This window comes from Leopardus geoffroyi, chromosome D2, assembly GCF_018350155.1.
Source record: "Leopardus geoffroyi isolate Oge1 chromosome D2, O.geoffroyi_Oge1_pat1.0, whole genome shotgun sequence".
In the NCBI taxonomy this organism is placed as follows: domain Eukaryota; kingdom Metazoa; phylum Chordata; class Mammalia; order Carnivora; family Felidae; genus Leopardus; species Leopardus geoffroyi.
The window spans coordinates 87,577,881-87,593,288 of record NC_059334.1 but is presented as its reverse complement, the minus strand read 5'-3'; the positions used below and the strand labels follow the sequence as shown (position 1 = coordinate 87,593,288).

The window sequence follows — 15,408 nt, the reverse complement described above, 5'->3', positions numbered from 1 at the left end:
AACTCAAATACAACATAATCAAGTTGCTGCAGACCATCCGGGGAGACAAAATGCCACAGTCAGGGAAAAAAGACACATTATATACCGAAAATTAAGACGGGGACAATGGCTAAGGCCCGTCCTAAACAACAGGACACAGAAGACAAGGCGATGATGTCCTTTAAGTGCTAACAGAGAAGCGCGGGCAAGCCGCAGTCCCAGCTACAACAACCACGTCTTTCAAGAGCGAAGACAAAGGCTTTCCTCACACAAACAAAAGCGGAGAGAATTCGTCACCAGTGACTCGTGTTACGATGGATGTCACAGAAGCTCTCAGGCTGAAGGAAGGTGGTACCAGACAGAAACCGAGGCTTCGAGAGAGCGGGCAGAGCACAGAAAGCCACAGACAAAGTGGTCAAGATAAAGGGCACCTTCTCTCCCTTCTAATCTTTATAAGAGGTACCAGTTTAAAGCAAAAAATGGCAACACGGGTCACATATGGCAAGCAAGGGTAGGGGTAGAAAGAACGGGACAGCCTCCCCAGGAAGCAGGGGTGATGGCAGAAGGGGCACACCTCGGGGGCGGGGCATGGGGCGCGGGGATAAGGGGCGGGGTGGACGCCCGGGGAGGCAGGGCCAGGGGCGGGACATAGGGGAGAGGCGGGGACATGGGGCGGGGAATGCGGGACGGCGGGGGGGGGGGGGGGGGGGGCGCAGGGCTGGGCGCGGCTGGACAAGGGGGCCTCCTTCCGCAAGCCTGCTGCGCACCAGCAGGGCACCCCCCCCCCCCCCCGGAAATGCCGCTCTCCCCCGCCAAGCTCCTTAAGGTAAGGTAAGTAAGGGCTTTGGTCACCAAGGTGTGCCACAGGTGTCTTTCCCAGGAGTAGCTAGCCATTTACTTCCTTTACAGGGTCTTTTGGTAAACAGTTAACTTGTTTAACATTCGCATTTCACATCCCTTTCTTTTGTAGGTGGCACTTTTTGCGTCTCTTGAAGTTAACTCCCTGCCCCAGAGCTACAGACAACACCCTCCAGTATTTTAGCCTCAGCATTATTAGAGCTCGGCCCTCTCCCTTTACTCAGTAACACAACTGAAACACTATCCTCCTGCGGGGAGGGGGGGGGACCCAGTGCCATTTTCTCACGCACACATGGCCTTGTGGCTCACAGCCAGTCCCCAGATGCATTCAGTCCTTCCACAGCTCTTGCCCGCCCTGCACCCCTCCCCCTGCCCTCACTTCTCCCCAAGGAGCCTGCAGCCTGGGGAGGGGGGGCACTCCCACCTCGGGCCTCTTCGAAATTATTTTGGCTACTTTTAGCTATTTAGCGGCATCCCCTTGCCCTTATGTTAACTTTAGTATTAGTTTAAGTGGTAAAAAATTTAAAACATTTTTTTAATTAAAATTGCCGTAAAATTGGATCATTTGGGGAAAAATTTGATCATTCTTTTTAAAAAATGCCCTTTAGCAAATCGGCCCACAGTTTAACAACTGACACGTGGATGGCTTGTGTCCACCGTATCAGGGACCTCAAGCAGGACTGCGGCTGCTGACGGCGGCTGAAATCACCCTCAGAGCCCGGGCACCAGGTGCCCGGGCTCTGAGTGCAGACCCAGCACAGTGGCCCTCGATGACCCGCCTTGGAAGTCAGGGAGTGTCACCTCACACCCGGCTGGCGGGAGCAGTCAGGATGCCCCAAGTCCACAGCACGGGGACACGGAGGGCAGGCACAGTGGTGCCCAGCGCACAGCGGGTGTCCTGGGCCCTGGGGCTGCGGGCAGAACAGAAGGAGGAAAGGCGCCCCAGGGCCTCCCGCGGCGACAGCCAGAGGCGGGCCCTGCTTCTCAGGACTCCGCCCTCCGCTCGCTCGCTCTGCCCCCGCCCCGCCCCCATGCGTGCACTTCCCAGGTCTGTGCAGAGGCCTGTGGCTACTTCCTCCGGAACGACGGAGATGTCACCACCCACACGCGACTGGGGCTCCGTCCCCGTCTCACTGTGACAAACACAGATGTGAGCTGCTGGATGGAAACCAGCTGTCTGTCCGTCCATCCACAGCTGGCAGGCTGGCAGCCGTCACGCCACAGGTGTGGCCTCCAGGACGTGCAGATGGGACACTCCACCTGGAGCCCAGGGCTGAAGTCTCCAAGCCCAAAGCACCACTGTCACCCTGCAACTGCACACCCCCAGGAGCCACGCTGTCATTCTGTGGTCCTCTGCCAGGAGTCATGCTGTCACCCTGTAGTCCCCCCCCCTCCGGAACCACACTGTCACCCTGTGGTCCCATCGCCAGGGGCCACACTGTCACCCTGTGGTCCCTCCCAGGAGTCACGCTGTCACCTTGTGGTTCTCTCCAGGGGCACGCTGTCACCCTGTGGTCCCATCGCCAGGGGCCACACTGTCACCCTGTGGTCCCACCCCCGGGGGCCACACTGTCACACTGTGTCCCGCCCCCAGGAACCACACTGTCACCCTGTGGTCCCACCCCTGGGGCCACACTGTCACCCTGTGGTCCCTCCCAGGAGTCACACTGTCATCTTGTGGTTCTCTCCAGGGGCACATTGTCGCCCTGTGTCCCGCCCCCAGGAACCACACTGTCACTCTGTGGTCCCTCCCAGCAGTCACACTGTCACCTTGTGGTTCTCTCCAGGGGCACACTATCACCCTGTGTTCCCCCCCCCCCAGGAACCACACTGTCACCCTGTGGTCCCACCCCCAGGGGCCACTCTGTCACCCTGTGGTCCCACCCCCAGGGCCACAATGTCACCCTGTGGTCTCACACCCAGGGGCCACACTGTCACCCTGTAGTCGCCCCCTGGGAACCACACTGTCACCCTGTGGCCCCACCCCCAGGGGCCACTCTGTCAACCTGTGGTCCCACACTGTCACCCTGTGGTCCCACCCCCCAGAAACCACACTATTACCCTGTGGTCCCCCCCCCCCCAGTAGGTACACTGTCACCCTGTGGTCCCACCCCCCAGGAACCACACTGTTACCCTGTGGTCCCCCCCCCCCCGGTAGGCACACTGTCACCCTGTGGTCCCACCCCCAGGGGCCACACTGTCACCCTGTGGTCCCACCCCCCAGGAACCACACTGTCACCCTGTGGTCCCCCCCCCCGGTAGGTACACTGTCACCCTGTGGTCCCACCCCCCAGGAACCACACTGTTACCCTGTGGTCCCCCCCCCCGGTAGGCACACTGTCACCCTGTGGTCCCACCCCCAGGGGCCACACTGTCACCCTGTGGTCCCACCCCCCAGGAACCACACTGTCACCCTGTGGTCCCACCCCCAGGGGCCACACTGTCACCCTGTAGTCCCCACCAGGAAGCATACGGTCACACACTTGGGACAGGACTTCTCTCTTTGGAACGCCAGCCCACCCAAGGAGCCTCACAAAGGTGGGGTCATGACCTGGGTTTCCAGAGACAGCCCCCTAGTGGCACCTCGCCCCGGGAGGGGGCAGCAGGGCGTGGCACACACCGCCAGGACTTACTTGACGAACTTGTCCACGTGTGACATGGAGGTCTCATAGTTCTTCCCTCCAAACTCCTGGCAGTGCAGGGCCATGAAGTGTGGCTTGTGCGTGTGCACGACCTGTGAAGGGAAGCGCAGGACAGGCCGTTAGTGGCTCCGTGGGTCCGTGTGGCCACCCTACGAGGAAGGTGGCTGCCGGGACCAAAGGCCCCACGTGCACGACCACGGCTTTGAACGGTCTCTAGGAGTCAAACCACCTTTGTGCAGCACTCGTTTCGGCTTCCCACGTCTTCCCGATCCTCAGACATGATTCGGAATTTCTTAGAACCTTCCCCAATCACTGAGAGGAATTCCCCCAGCTGTAAAAAGTCAAACGTGTCAACTGCGGAGCATCCAAGTCCCACAGAAACGAACGTACCAGTTAGCGTCTCACTGCAGACACCTGGCTGCGTCCTCCACAGAGGATATGAGCCCAGCCAGCCCCACACGCTGTCGTGGGCACACGTGCCAGCACGGGGACACGCACACACCCCAGACCTGCCCGGGAGTAAGCAAAGCTGACTGCGCTCAGCGGGGGCCCACGCTGCCTTGCACACAATGTGCACACGACTGCCTGACGACCCGACACGGCAGGTGCCCAGCACCCGTGTCACCGCAGGGACAGCTGCGGCACACGGTGGTCAGCAGCAGAGGTGGTGTGGCCACGGTGCCGCTGCCCCACTACAGCCGGGGGGGGGGGGTCCCGGCACTGTCCCCAGGGCTGCCGCAAGCCGCGAACCCTCCCCACGCTTTTGTTCCTCGATGGTACGGGTAAGTACCCCCAGTGACGCGGATTGATGGCCGCAGAGACGCTCTCAGCAGTGTGGTTGCTGTCCAGAGGCTGTCCAGCCATCCCGGGCCCCCACCCAGCACAGGGGTCCTGACAACCACCTCAGCCACAGCTTGGACCCTGATCTCGCCCCCTGCAGTAAACCGCACCAGGCATCTGGGCATGACCCACAGGTGGCTGAGCCTGTGTTGACCAGCACACGCTCGTGGAAAGGACAGGACACTCACTGGCCCCGCTCTCCTAGGGCGCAGGGGACAGCAGATCACTGCTGAGCTGATGAGGCATCCAGGCCACGACAGCTGGGGGCTGCGGCAGGGGCTCGTGGAACCAGAGGGTCGAGGGCAACAGGGCAGAGTGCAGGGGGCGTGTCCCCACGTCCTCAGCTGCCCATCACGCTAACTGCACTTGGCCGTGGTGGCCACGATGCTCCTTCTGGTCCTGCGCTCCTCCCCTCTCCCAGGCACTTGCCAGAAACCCGCATGATGACCTTCCCCATCCCGAAATACACCATCCCAGGGCAGGCCCCCCATTCAGTGCTCTGTCACCTGGAACCCAGCCTCAGGCACTGTTTCCTGCCCGTGCCTGGCGGCCAGCGAGCCATCAGTGGCCTCAGAGGGACGGGCCACTGTGTGCAGCCCCGATGGAAAGTGGCCACTTCTAGGAAGTGCCAGAGGGCTGGCCACGGACAGACAAGCTGGCCACGGAGAGCCAGGCCCGCAGGCCGTGCCCCATGAGACAAGTGACCTGACCACGGCCAGGAAGCGCCCCGCGGCCACAGTGGCCCCTCACCGGGTGGCCGGCGTGCACGTGGCCCGCATGGAGATGTGAACACACGATCGGAAACTCGTGATGCGTTCTTAAAAAGGGACACAATTCTGACCAGGAAAAGCACGGACGGCGTGCGCGAAAAGCGTCAGTACCTGATGCCAGCTGTTTGAGTGAGCTGCTCCTTGCGTGTGTGTTGTTCTTGGAGAACCGGGCTACCACAAGCCCACTAGGGCGGCCCATCTGCCATTAAACACAGTCATGGAACACTCCCTCCCCTGACCCCACCGCTCAGTGCTCGGGGCTGGCGGGGACACGGGACGGGCCCTCGGGTGCTGCACACGAGGCCGGTGGCACAGTGAGCCCCGTCCGGAAGGACGCCTCTCATGTGCACCGAACTCAGGAACGCCCAAGCGTCCGGGAAGCCAACCCGCCCCACAGCCCGCTTGGCAGCTGCCCCACAGGGCACCTTTCGCGGCTTCTCCAGAGGACGGTGTGCCTCACCGAGGAAGAACGACCACGATACCAACCCTGGGAATACAGCCTGGCGGGCACCGGCGTAGGCTCCCCTAGGCACTCGGCGGGAAGGGACAGCCCCGACCTCTGCACGGCGCACTTCCCCTTAGCGGCAGGCTCGAGCATCCTTCCCAAAGGGCCAGCCTGTCCGCACCAGCTGTGCCTGAAGCAACAGAGTTCTCCGTTCTCAGAGTTCTGACTGCGTCTGCCACTGTCCCTCGACACACAGCTCTATGTTTGCCGTGGCGTGCCCACATGGCGGAAGGCTGGGTCGGGTCCCAGAACGCAGATGGGGGCCTCAGGGCTGGCCTGGACAAAAGGGTCCGACGGGGACCCCGGCAACCCAGCAGAGTGCTCAGCCTGGAGACAGCAGCCCCCACCTGGTCCCATTCACCCCGAACCCAAAAGGGGAGATGGCTGGAGGCGCCACGGGCTCTGGACACGTCCCTCGGTGGGCACTTGCTCTGAAAGACACGCTTGGGACGGACTCAAGCAGCAGGCACTTCGGGGGGTGTCGAGTGAGAGCACAGAGGGCGTTCCTCCGGGCCCCGGCCCCTGCCAGTGTGCACCTTTGCCCGCAGCAGCCCCTGCCCTGCCAGCTCGAGCCTCTGTTGCAAGGACACGCCATGGGGTCGTGCTCTCTGAAGACAACAGTTAGCCAAGTCCTTGGCACAGACCCAGGGCTCTGACAAGGAAACGTGCCTTCCCTTCCTTTGAAACCCACAGGCCACCTCCCTCCAGAAGGCCTCACTCGCCAGCTGGGACAGAGGTTTTGAAAGGTGCCCGACACGGGGCAGTCCCCTCCCCAGCGTAGGCTGGACGAAGTGACGACCCAGAGTGGCCGGGGGGGGGGGGGGGCGTGGAAGGCCACTGCCACCGCCCTGGCTGCTCCTCCCCCGGCCCCTCACCCTGGCCTGAGGACGCTCGCTCCCAAGGAGCCAGGCCCGAGTCCCTGCCCCAGAAACCATCTGTCTGTCCGTCTGTCCTCCCAACCATCCTCCTGCTCAAGCTGGGCCCTCCTCTCCCTAACCCTGCCGCTCCGGGCAGGGTCTGGCCACTTGACCTGCCTTCCCAGGGAGTCCCCTCTCTGCAGAAGCAGCCACCCTGCAGCCGGTCCAGGCCCAGCACCTCTTCGAGGGGCCAGGGCCTCAAATCCTCAGTCATCTCCTTATCCGGGAAACAGTCACGCTGTGGATGCGACGCGTCCAGAGGGCCCAGGTCCTGGTCCCTCTTCCTCACCATTGGGTGCCGCAGCCCCAAGTTCACAAGCGTGAGGGACATACAGGGGATCGGTGCATGGGGTCGGCGACACAGGCCCATGAGCAGACGCGGGCCTTCCGGCCTCTGTCACAGGACCTCTGAGCCTACCCTGGAGCTCCGCAGCCTGAAGCACGTGGCCGGCCACACCCGCTGTCTCTTGGCCTCCTGTTCTGCCACTTCCTTCAGGGTCTTCGACCCACACATCCGCCCCTTAGTTTTCCTGGGACCACACACCTGTCTCACCTCTCAAGGAGGTGCTGCCGGTCCAGAGCCCTGCCCCGTGTCCCATGCCACGCCCCACGCCACGGCCCCGCCCCTTGCCCTGTCCCAAGACTTAGGGCCTTGTGGCACAGCCCCGCCCATGCCCCGCCCCATGCCCGCCCCACACCAGGGCCTTGTGGCACAGCCCCGCCCATGCCCCGCCCCATACCAGGGCCTTGTGGCACAGCCCTGCCCCCACCCTGCCCCCCACCTCAGGGCCCTGCCGCACAGCCCCGCCCATGCCCCGCCCCCACCCAGCCCCCCCACCTCAGGGCCTTGCCGCAGGCCCGGCCCCCACTCTGTCCCAGGCCTCAAGGGGCCCACCCCATGCCGGGTCCCGCAGCCACAGCACACACTAGGTGCTGTGGTTCACCGGGATTCAAGTTCCCGAACTGCCCTCGGGCACAACAGCCGCACCCTGACAGCTGCACTTCTAAGGAAGGAGAGACCTACGTTCAATACATGTTGTGCAGAAAACAATGATTTTCCAAGTTAAATTTACCATATTTGAAACTAAATTTTAACTGATCATAAGTTTAAAAAAACAGCCAAATAAAGGGAGCACGCCGCTGACCTCCACGTGCTCAACGCAGCGACCCGAACGGCACGTTCTGCGCAGGAGCACGAGCGCGCTCTGACCGCAGGCGCCGCTCCACGTCTCTGCAGCCGGCACCCCACTTTCACCGCCAGGAAGGGTGAGACGAGGAGGACCAGGACTGAAGCATCAGCGGGCACTCACCCGCGTGCGGTGGCCCCTCCACGTGGAGAAATGTGTGTCCGAGTCCTGAATGCACACTCAGCTGCCAACGAAAGGTCGCACTAGTCTACACCAGGGCAGCCTGGACTCCCCCAAAACCCTCGCGTCCAACGGACGCACACTTAGAGGCCGAGGGGGGCGCCCGATTGGCCGGTGGGGGGTGGCACCCGGGACACACCCGGCCCCGGACTCAGCCTCCTCTCGGGGCACAGGGTGGGCTGGGGAGGCAGGGGCGAAGCGGGCGCCACAGCAGGGCTCATGCACAGACGCCCGCCAGGGTGACCACACACGGAGCAGTGTGGCCCCCCAGGAACCTGGCCCACCTGAGGACGGTCAGGGGTTCCCCGACTCGCCCCGCAGCCACTGCCTGGCTTCACAGGGCGGCCCTCACCTCCACCCCAGCAGCTGCCCACGCCTCCAGAGGCAGCTCCTCTTGGAGATGGGCCCCGTGGTGTCACCAAGAAGGCCCCCCACACCCTGCGAGACTCTAAGCCCGCCTGCCCGGGAGGATTCCATGACACCTGCCCGGCCCTGGACACACAGGCCACACGTTAGGACTGGCCAGGCCCCCAGGTGCTGCCACCAACACAGGCTCTTGCAAATCCCAAAGCTATGCACGGAGAGCACACACCGTCCCTGCCCTCAGGGGACATTACGCAGAAACGCGGCATAACAGATACAAGGTCACGTGTCATTGGAAAGCTGAGTTATTACATGACAAGACCTTTACCACGCAAAGTGTCGGGAGACACATAACGGACAGTCACACGAGGAGCCCGGCGTGGATGCACAACACACGCTCCGCTGCCGTGGGCTGCGCCACGGACACACACAGGCTCCCCTACACAGACCGGAGACTAACGTGCAGCCACGTTGGCGGAGCTGGCGATGAGAGGCCTCGCCCGGCGCTCAGGTGCACGTGAGCCACCGCAGGACTCAGAGCAGGAGGAGCCTGACGGGCCACCTGGGCCGCAGGGTCGACTCCCGCACAGGAGCCGCCACACCCTCGACAGCACAAGCCCGTTCAGGACACGCGGTTACTGCCTAAAATGGACGGAAACAAAATACGTCTGTATCCGTGGCTTCGTGGGGACACGAAACAACCCACACGTTGGCCACCCTGGACTCCGGACTGCTCCTGGAAGCGGTGACTGCAGACACAAAGGGAGCGTCTGCCCTGCCTCCGGCGCACCGGCCACGTCTCTGGAGAAGCGGACACCCCACCAGCAGAGCAGGGACAAATGACAGGGCTGGATCGGTGGCTGGACCACGAGGGCACTCGCTAAGTGGGAGGAGAGGGGCAGACACAGCACGGCCTCAGGGGCTGCACGGATGCGCGGTCCTGGCTCCTGGCGGCCAGCGCCCGGCAGCGTGTCCCACACTTGCAGCCGCTTGGGGGGGCCCAGCACAGGGCCAGGGTGCGGCCCGGAAGGCGGGGCCTGAAAGGAGAGAGCACGCAGCAAGGAGGGGACCGCAGGGCGTGTGCCGCGGCAGGACAGACGCATCTGGACGGGACTTGCGGGGAAGAAAGGGGACAGAGAGGAGGAAGGCAGCCTTGGGCAGCTGGTGACGGAGGAGAAAGGAGGGCAGGGGGAATCGGGCTCGCAGACAGAAGAGTGCACCTTCCTTGGCACAGACGAGACAGGCTCTCGTGGCTCAGGAGCCCAGACCTGCCTGCACTTTGCTGGGAGGACAGAAGGGGGCGCTGTCGGGCTGAGAATCCACACACCCCTCGCCAAGCCCCTGCAGATGGCTGGGGAGCCCACACTGCAACGGAATTAAAGACACTCAAACCACCATCTCAGAACAGGCAAGACACACAGAGTCGGAACGCAACACTAAACCAGAAATGGACCAGAAAGACAGAGCGAAGGAAATGACATTAACCTCTGGGAAGAAATGGGGGAAAAAAAAAAAGACAAAATCCTCACAGAAAAGATGAACCAACGACAAAGCCAACAAGGGAGGGTCTACTGACAAGACAAACCACAGCGAAGGGGAGAGGGAGGGGGGGACGGGGAGAGGGGAGGGCAGAGGCAGGACGGCCACCAGGCCCTGCGGGAGAAAACATCCGATCAGAACTAATCTTTACAATCAGGATCCAAGGAAACTTCCCCTAAACAGAAAGAGATCTGAACTTACAACTCAGAAGGACTTACTGCGCGTCTGAAGAAACTGGCCCGGAACAACCCACCCAAGACGCACCCTGGCGGGACCGCGAGGTCTCACAGGTGCACACACAACCCCGCAGGCCTCCAGGACAGACCCGTTAACCAAGTCAAAGGAAACGGGCCCACCAGACTGGTCAGAACCAACACGCAAACCAAGGCGGCGACGGAGGCACCTCTCTGAGGGCCTCAGTGACACAAAGTGTGACCGAGGACACACACCCCCACACTAGTGTCCTTCAAGTGTCGCAGGCACAGGAATACAGTTTCAACAGACAGAAACCTAGGGAATTCTGGGTCCACCAGCCCTTTTGAGGCATCCGCTACAGCACGTGCAGGCGAACGATTTCCACGGAGAGGCCACGCCGTCTGCACGGCAACAGCTCCACTGTGCCGGTGTGGACAAGAACGCACACACGCACGGCGCACCAGAGCACACGGGCAAGCCCCTGGATGGGACAGCCCTCGCAGAACCATCCAGCCCGGGGAGCGGTCACTGCTGGGCCTCGGGACTCTCCAGACAGACAGCACACGGAGCGCAGCGAGCGCAGGCAGCCAGTAAGAGAAAGCACACACTGTCTGATTCCGTGTACACAGAGATCCGGAAACTGCACGGTGATGGGCAGCGAGGGTGGCTGTGCCGGGCACAGGGACAGCGGGGCGGTCTCAGGCCGCCAGCAACCTTGCGAGCACGCGAGCTTCCCAGGGCAGACCAGCCGGCCGCTTCCGACACGCCAATTACATGCCAATTCCAACAGCTAATTCCACCCCCACAGCCGGACAGGGAATGTTAATTTCTTCTGCGACAGTGAGAGCCACTGCAGCACACACGGGCGACAAACTACATGGCCACGGCCACGGGGAGCCTCTGAACACGGGCTGGCTGGTCCCATCAGTGGTTCACATCAGTGATGTGATGAAATTATTAGTAATCTTCTGGGGTGTAATGACACGGTCTTTCCGAGACATGTGCTGTGACATTGATGAGTGACACGGCACAGCCTGGGTTTTGCGTCAGATGATGGGGGGTGGGGGGAGCGGGAGGTGGGACATAACTGAAACCAACCCGGCCGAGAGCTGGAAACGCTGAGGCGAAGCGGCACTGAGGGCCCTCGCACGACTCCCTCCGCTGCATCGTTCACAGTCATCAGAATAAAAGGTCTGCCCGTCACGTTCATTGGGTAACTCGGGGGGAGCAGGGCCAGAAACCCAGAGAGCGGCTCACCAGCCCACCGCCCAGGGCTCCTGCGCTCCAGCCCCCTGCTCCGAGCTGGGGGAGGGGGGGAACGTCCCACGGCGCCCGTGTCGGGTGACCTTCCCTGGTCTCTTAATGGCGGGCAAGGACACAGGTTCCCCCTCGACGTCCCACCCTGGAACTCAGCTTGAAGACCACTGCCGTCTGCCGGCTCTTGTCGGGGGTGGGGGCAGGTGCCCGCGCTCAGACGCTAAATCCATCCAGGGTGCGGGCAATGGGGTCACTCAGAGGCACACACACACAAACTGAGGACTTTGCTTGAAAACAAATTTAATTATGGCACGTGATGAGAAATGCACAGTAGCTCATTAGAAAATGGTAATTTTGGTGACGTACTATGGGAATTTTCACTGATAGAAAATATTTCCTTTGTAAGCGAGTGATGCTGTGGGGTGCTTTGTGAGGCAAACGTAAGCCTTCAGTGGTAGAGTCATAAATCGCTGTGGCATGGGAAGTCAGGCTGGACCATTCCGGAAAACGCCCCCCCCCCCCCCACCGCCCCATTGTGCACTCTAACCAAAGGTCACCGACCGACAGGCAGTACTTCTGTTGCAGTGTCCTCCTCGCTTGACAAAAAACGCCCGTGGTGGTTTCGGACACATCCCGAGAACCGCTGCCCTGGAGACAGACGTGTCTTCAAGGGTCTGAGCCGCCGCTGCTCCGCCCGCTCCAGGTGCTAACACCTGGCTCTCTGGGGCAAAGCCCTGACTGGTCGGATGTACCTGTTCCCATGGCCTAAGCGCCCTCCCCGTGGCCCACGCTGAGCCGACGTGACGGTGCCGAACACGGGCTTTGGGAGATGCTCAGCGGCACTTAACGTTCCATCCTCCTACAGACACAAAAAACCTGGATCCCGTTAGTAAAATGTAGCAAAATCACTCAGAAGTGGTGAGTGTGGGGCCTCTGTTATCTCTGGTTTCATCACCACTGACTCCATTACATGTTTCTAGAACCAGATTTTTAATAATGCGTGTAACGGCCAACTTCCGGGTCCTGAGAGTAGTGGGCTCCCCACAGCTTGCCGGGGGTAGGGTGGCAGGGTGGGTGGTGGCGTGGGCTCTCCAGGGAGCACACCTGCTTGCTTAGAGTCCTGCTCTGGGCTGCCTGAGCATCCACTTCCCGGAGAGCCTGCCTCTGACAGTCACTGCGAGGACACAGTGAGGACGCTGGGGTCGGCCCACAGCACAAGCCGGACACAGAGGAAGCCCCTTAACCAGCGGCGTGAGTCTGACGCTGCTGCACGCGCCGTGGGCACGGAGACCGGCCACGGTGGCCGTGCCAGGCAGAGCTTTGGGCCCTCCCGGCCCAACGGGAAGGAAGTCTGGACCTCAGGTGATCCTGGGCAGGGATTCCTTCAAGGCTGATGGCACAGACACCTTGAGGGTGCACAGGAAAAAACCCCTCCGAGTTATGGGACAGCGAGCTCACGTCACTTCTGGTTGGAAAGGCATCTCAGTACACAACACAGGGTGCGGGGAGGTGCGCGTAAGCAGCCGTAGGCCCCCGCCAGACCTGAGCCTTCACACAGCCGGTCACATCCTGCCGGACGGGGACACTGGCATACCTTCACCTGGGACAGCACACAAGTCACTGCCCGAAGCACATATTCACTTGGCCAAAATTTGCCACAAAAAAAAAAAAAGAAAACTTATGATAAAAATGCATGGGTCCTTTCATCGGAAGGATCAAGAAAAACATTTTAGAAAAGAGTGAATGAGAAATGTGGGCAACTGGGGCGCCTGGGTGGTTCGGTTGAGCGTCCGACTCTTGTTTTTGGCTCAGGTCATGATCCCAGGGTCATGGGTTCAAGGCTGTGTCTGGTTCTGCACTGAGTATGGAGCCTGATTTTCTCTTTCCCTCTCTCTGCCCCTCCCCCACTCACATAGGCATGCACTTGAAAGAAGGAAGGAAGGAAGGAAGGAAGGAAGGAAGGAAGGAAGGAAAGAAAGGAGAAAGGAAGGAAGGAAGGAAGGAAAGAAGGAAAAAAAGGAAGGAAGGAAGAAAGGAAGGAAGGAAGGAAAGAAAGAAAGGAAGGAAGGAAGGAAGGAAGGAAGGAAGGAAGGAAAGAAAGAAAGAAAGAAAGAAAGAAAGAAGAAAGGAAGGAGAAAGGAAGGAAGGAAGGAAAGAAGGAAAGGAAGGAAGGAAGGAAGGAAGGAAGGAAGGGAAGGAAGGAAAGGAAGGAAGGAAGGAAGGAAGGAAGGAAGGAAGGAAAGAAAGAAGAAAGGAAAGAAGGAAAGGAAGGAAGGAAGGAAGGAAGGAAGGAAGGAAGGAAAGGAAGGAAAGAAGGAAGGAAAGGAAGGAAGGAAGGAAAGAAAGAAGGGAAGGAAGGAAGGAAAGAAGGAAAGAAAGGAAGGAAGGAAGGAAGGAAAGGAAGGAAGGAAAGGAAGGAAGGAAGGAAGGAAGGAAGGACAGAAAGAGAAAGAAAGAAAGAAAGGAAGGAAGGAAGGAAGGAAAGAAGGAAGGAAGGAAAGGAAGGAAAGGAAGGAAGGAAGAAAGGAAGGGAAGGAAGGAAGGAAGGAAGGAAGGAAGGAAGGAGAGAAAAGAAGGAAGGAAGGAAGGAAGGAAGGAAGGAAGGAAAGGAAGGAAGGAAAGAAGGGAAGGAAGGAAGGAAGGAAGGAAGGAAGGAAGGAAGGAAAGAAAGAAGAAAGGAAGGAAGGAAGGAAGGAAAGAAAGGAAGGAAGGAAGGAAGGAAGGAAAGAAAGAAAGGAGAAAGGAAGGAAGGAAGGAAGGAAGGAAAAAAAGGAAGGAAGGAAGAAAGGAAGGAAGGAAGGAAAGAAAGAAAGGAAGGAAGGAAGGAAGGAAGGAAGGAAGGAAAGGAAGGAAAGGAAGGAAGGAAGGAAGGAAGGAAGGAAGGAAGGAAAGGAAGGAAAGGAAGGAAGGAAGGAAGGAAGGAAGGAAGGAAAGGAAGGAAGGAAGGAAAGAAAGAAGAAAGGAAGGAAGGAAGGAAAGAAGGAAAAAAAAGGAAGGAAGGAAGGAAAGGAAGGAAGGAAGGAAGGAAGGAAGGAAGGAAGGAAGGAAAGGAAGGAAAGGAAGGAAAGGAAGGAAGGAAGGAAGGAAGGAAAGGAAGGAAGGAAGGAAGGAAGGAAGGAAGGAAGGAAGGAAGGAAGGAAAGGAAAGGAAGAGAAAGGAAGGAAGGAAGGAAGGAAGGAAGGAAGGAAGGAAGGAAGGAAGGAAGGAAGGAAGGAAGGAAGGAAGGAAGGAAGGAAGGAAGGAAGGAAGGAAGGAAGGAAGGAAAGGAAGGAAGGAAGGAAGGAAGGAAGGAAGGAAGGAAGGAAGGAAGGAAGGAAGGAAGGAAGGAAGGAAGGAAGGAAGGAAGGAAGGAAAGGAAGGAAGGAAGGAAGGAAGGAAGGAAGGAAGGAAGGAAGGAAGGAAGGAAGGAAGGAAGGAAGGAAGGAAAGGAAGGAAGGAAGGAAGGAAAGGAAGGAAGGAAGGAAGGAAGGAAAGGAAGGAAGGAAGGAAGGAAGGAAGGAAGGAAGGAAGGAAGGAAGGAAGGAAGGAAGGAAGGGAAGGAAGGAAGGAAGGAAGGAAGGAAGGAAGGAAGGAAGGAAGGAAGGAAGGAAGGAAGGAAGGAAGGAAGGAAGGAAGGAAGGAAGGAAGGAAGGAAGGAAGGAAGGAAGGAAGGAAAGGAAGGAAAGGAAGGAAGGAAGGAAGGAAGGAAGGAAGGAAGGAAAGAAAAGAAGGAAGGAAGGAAGGAAGGAAGGAAGGAAAGGAAAGGAAGGAAGGAAGGAAAGAAGGAAGGAAGGAAGGAAGGAAGGAAGGAAGGAAAGAAAGAAGAAAGGAAGGAAGAAAGGAAGGAAGGAAGGAAGGAAGGACAGAAAGAAAGAAAGAAAGAAAGAAGGAAAGGAAGGAAGGAAGGAAGGAAGGAACAAAGGAAGGAAGGGAGAGAGAAAGGGAAGGAAAGAAAGAAACGTGGCCAAAATATGCCTAAGGAATTACACGAACACACACACGATTGCGCACACGTGGTTGCACAAACAAGTGTGCACATGTGCTCCCGCACACACACAAGTGCTCACACATGTACATTCACACACACATGCTCGCGCACACATGCACATGCTCACACGCGTTCACACACACATGCTCCCACACGCACGTTCACGCACACACATGCTCCCCACACACGTTCACACACGCACATGCTCA

General features: G+C 59.3%; 1 protein-coding gene across 4 annotated transcripts in view; it reads right to left on the bottom strand.

The window, feature by feature from the left end:
- The window catches only part of INPP5A (inositol polyphosphate-5-phosphatase A), a 178,099-nt gene that overhangs the window by 108,698 nt on the left and 53,993 nt on the right, over window positions 1–15,408 (bottom strand). For 3 of the 4 annotated variants that reach the window (XM_045439323.1, XM_045439320.1, XM_045439321.1), the window contains exon 3: window positions 3,471–3,571. The exons of the other annotated variant lie outside the window; for it this stretch is intronic. In XM_045439323.1, the coding sequence (XP_045295279.1) occupies window positions 3,471–3,571 (101 nt within the window). The remainder of the gene's footprint in view (window positions 1–3,470; window positions 3,572–15,408) is intronic. 4 annotated transcript variants of the gene reach the window in all.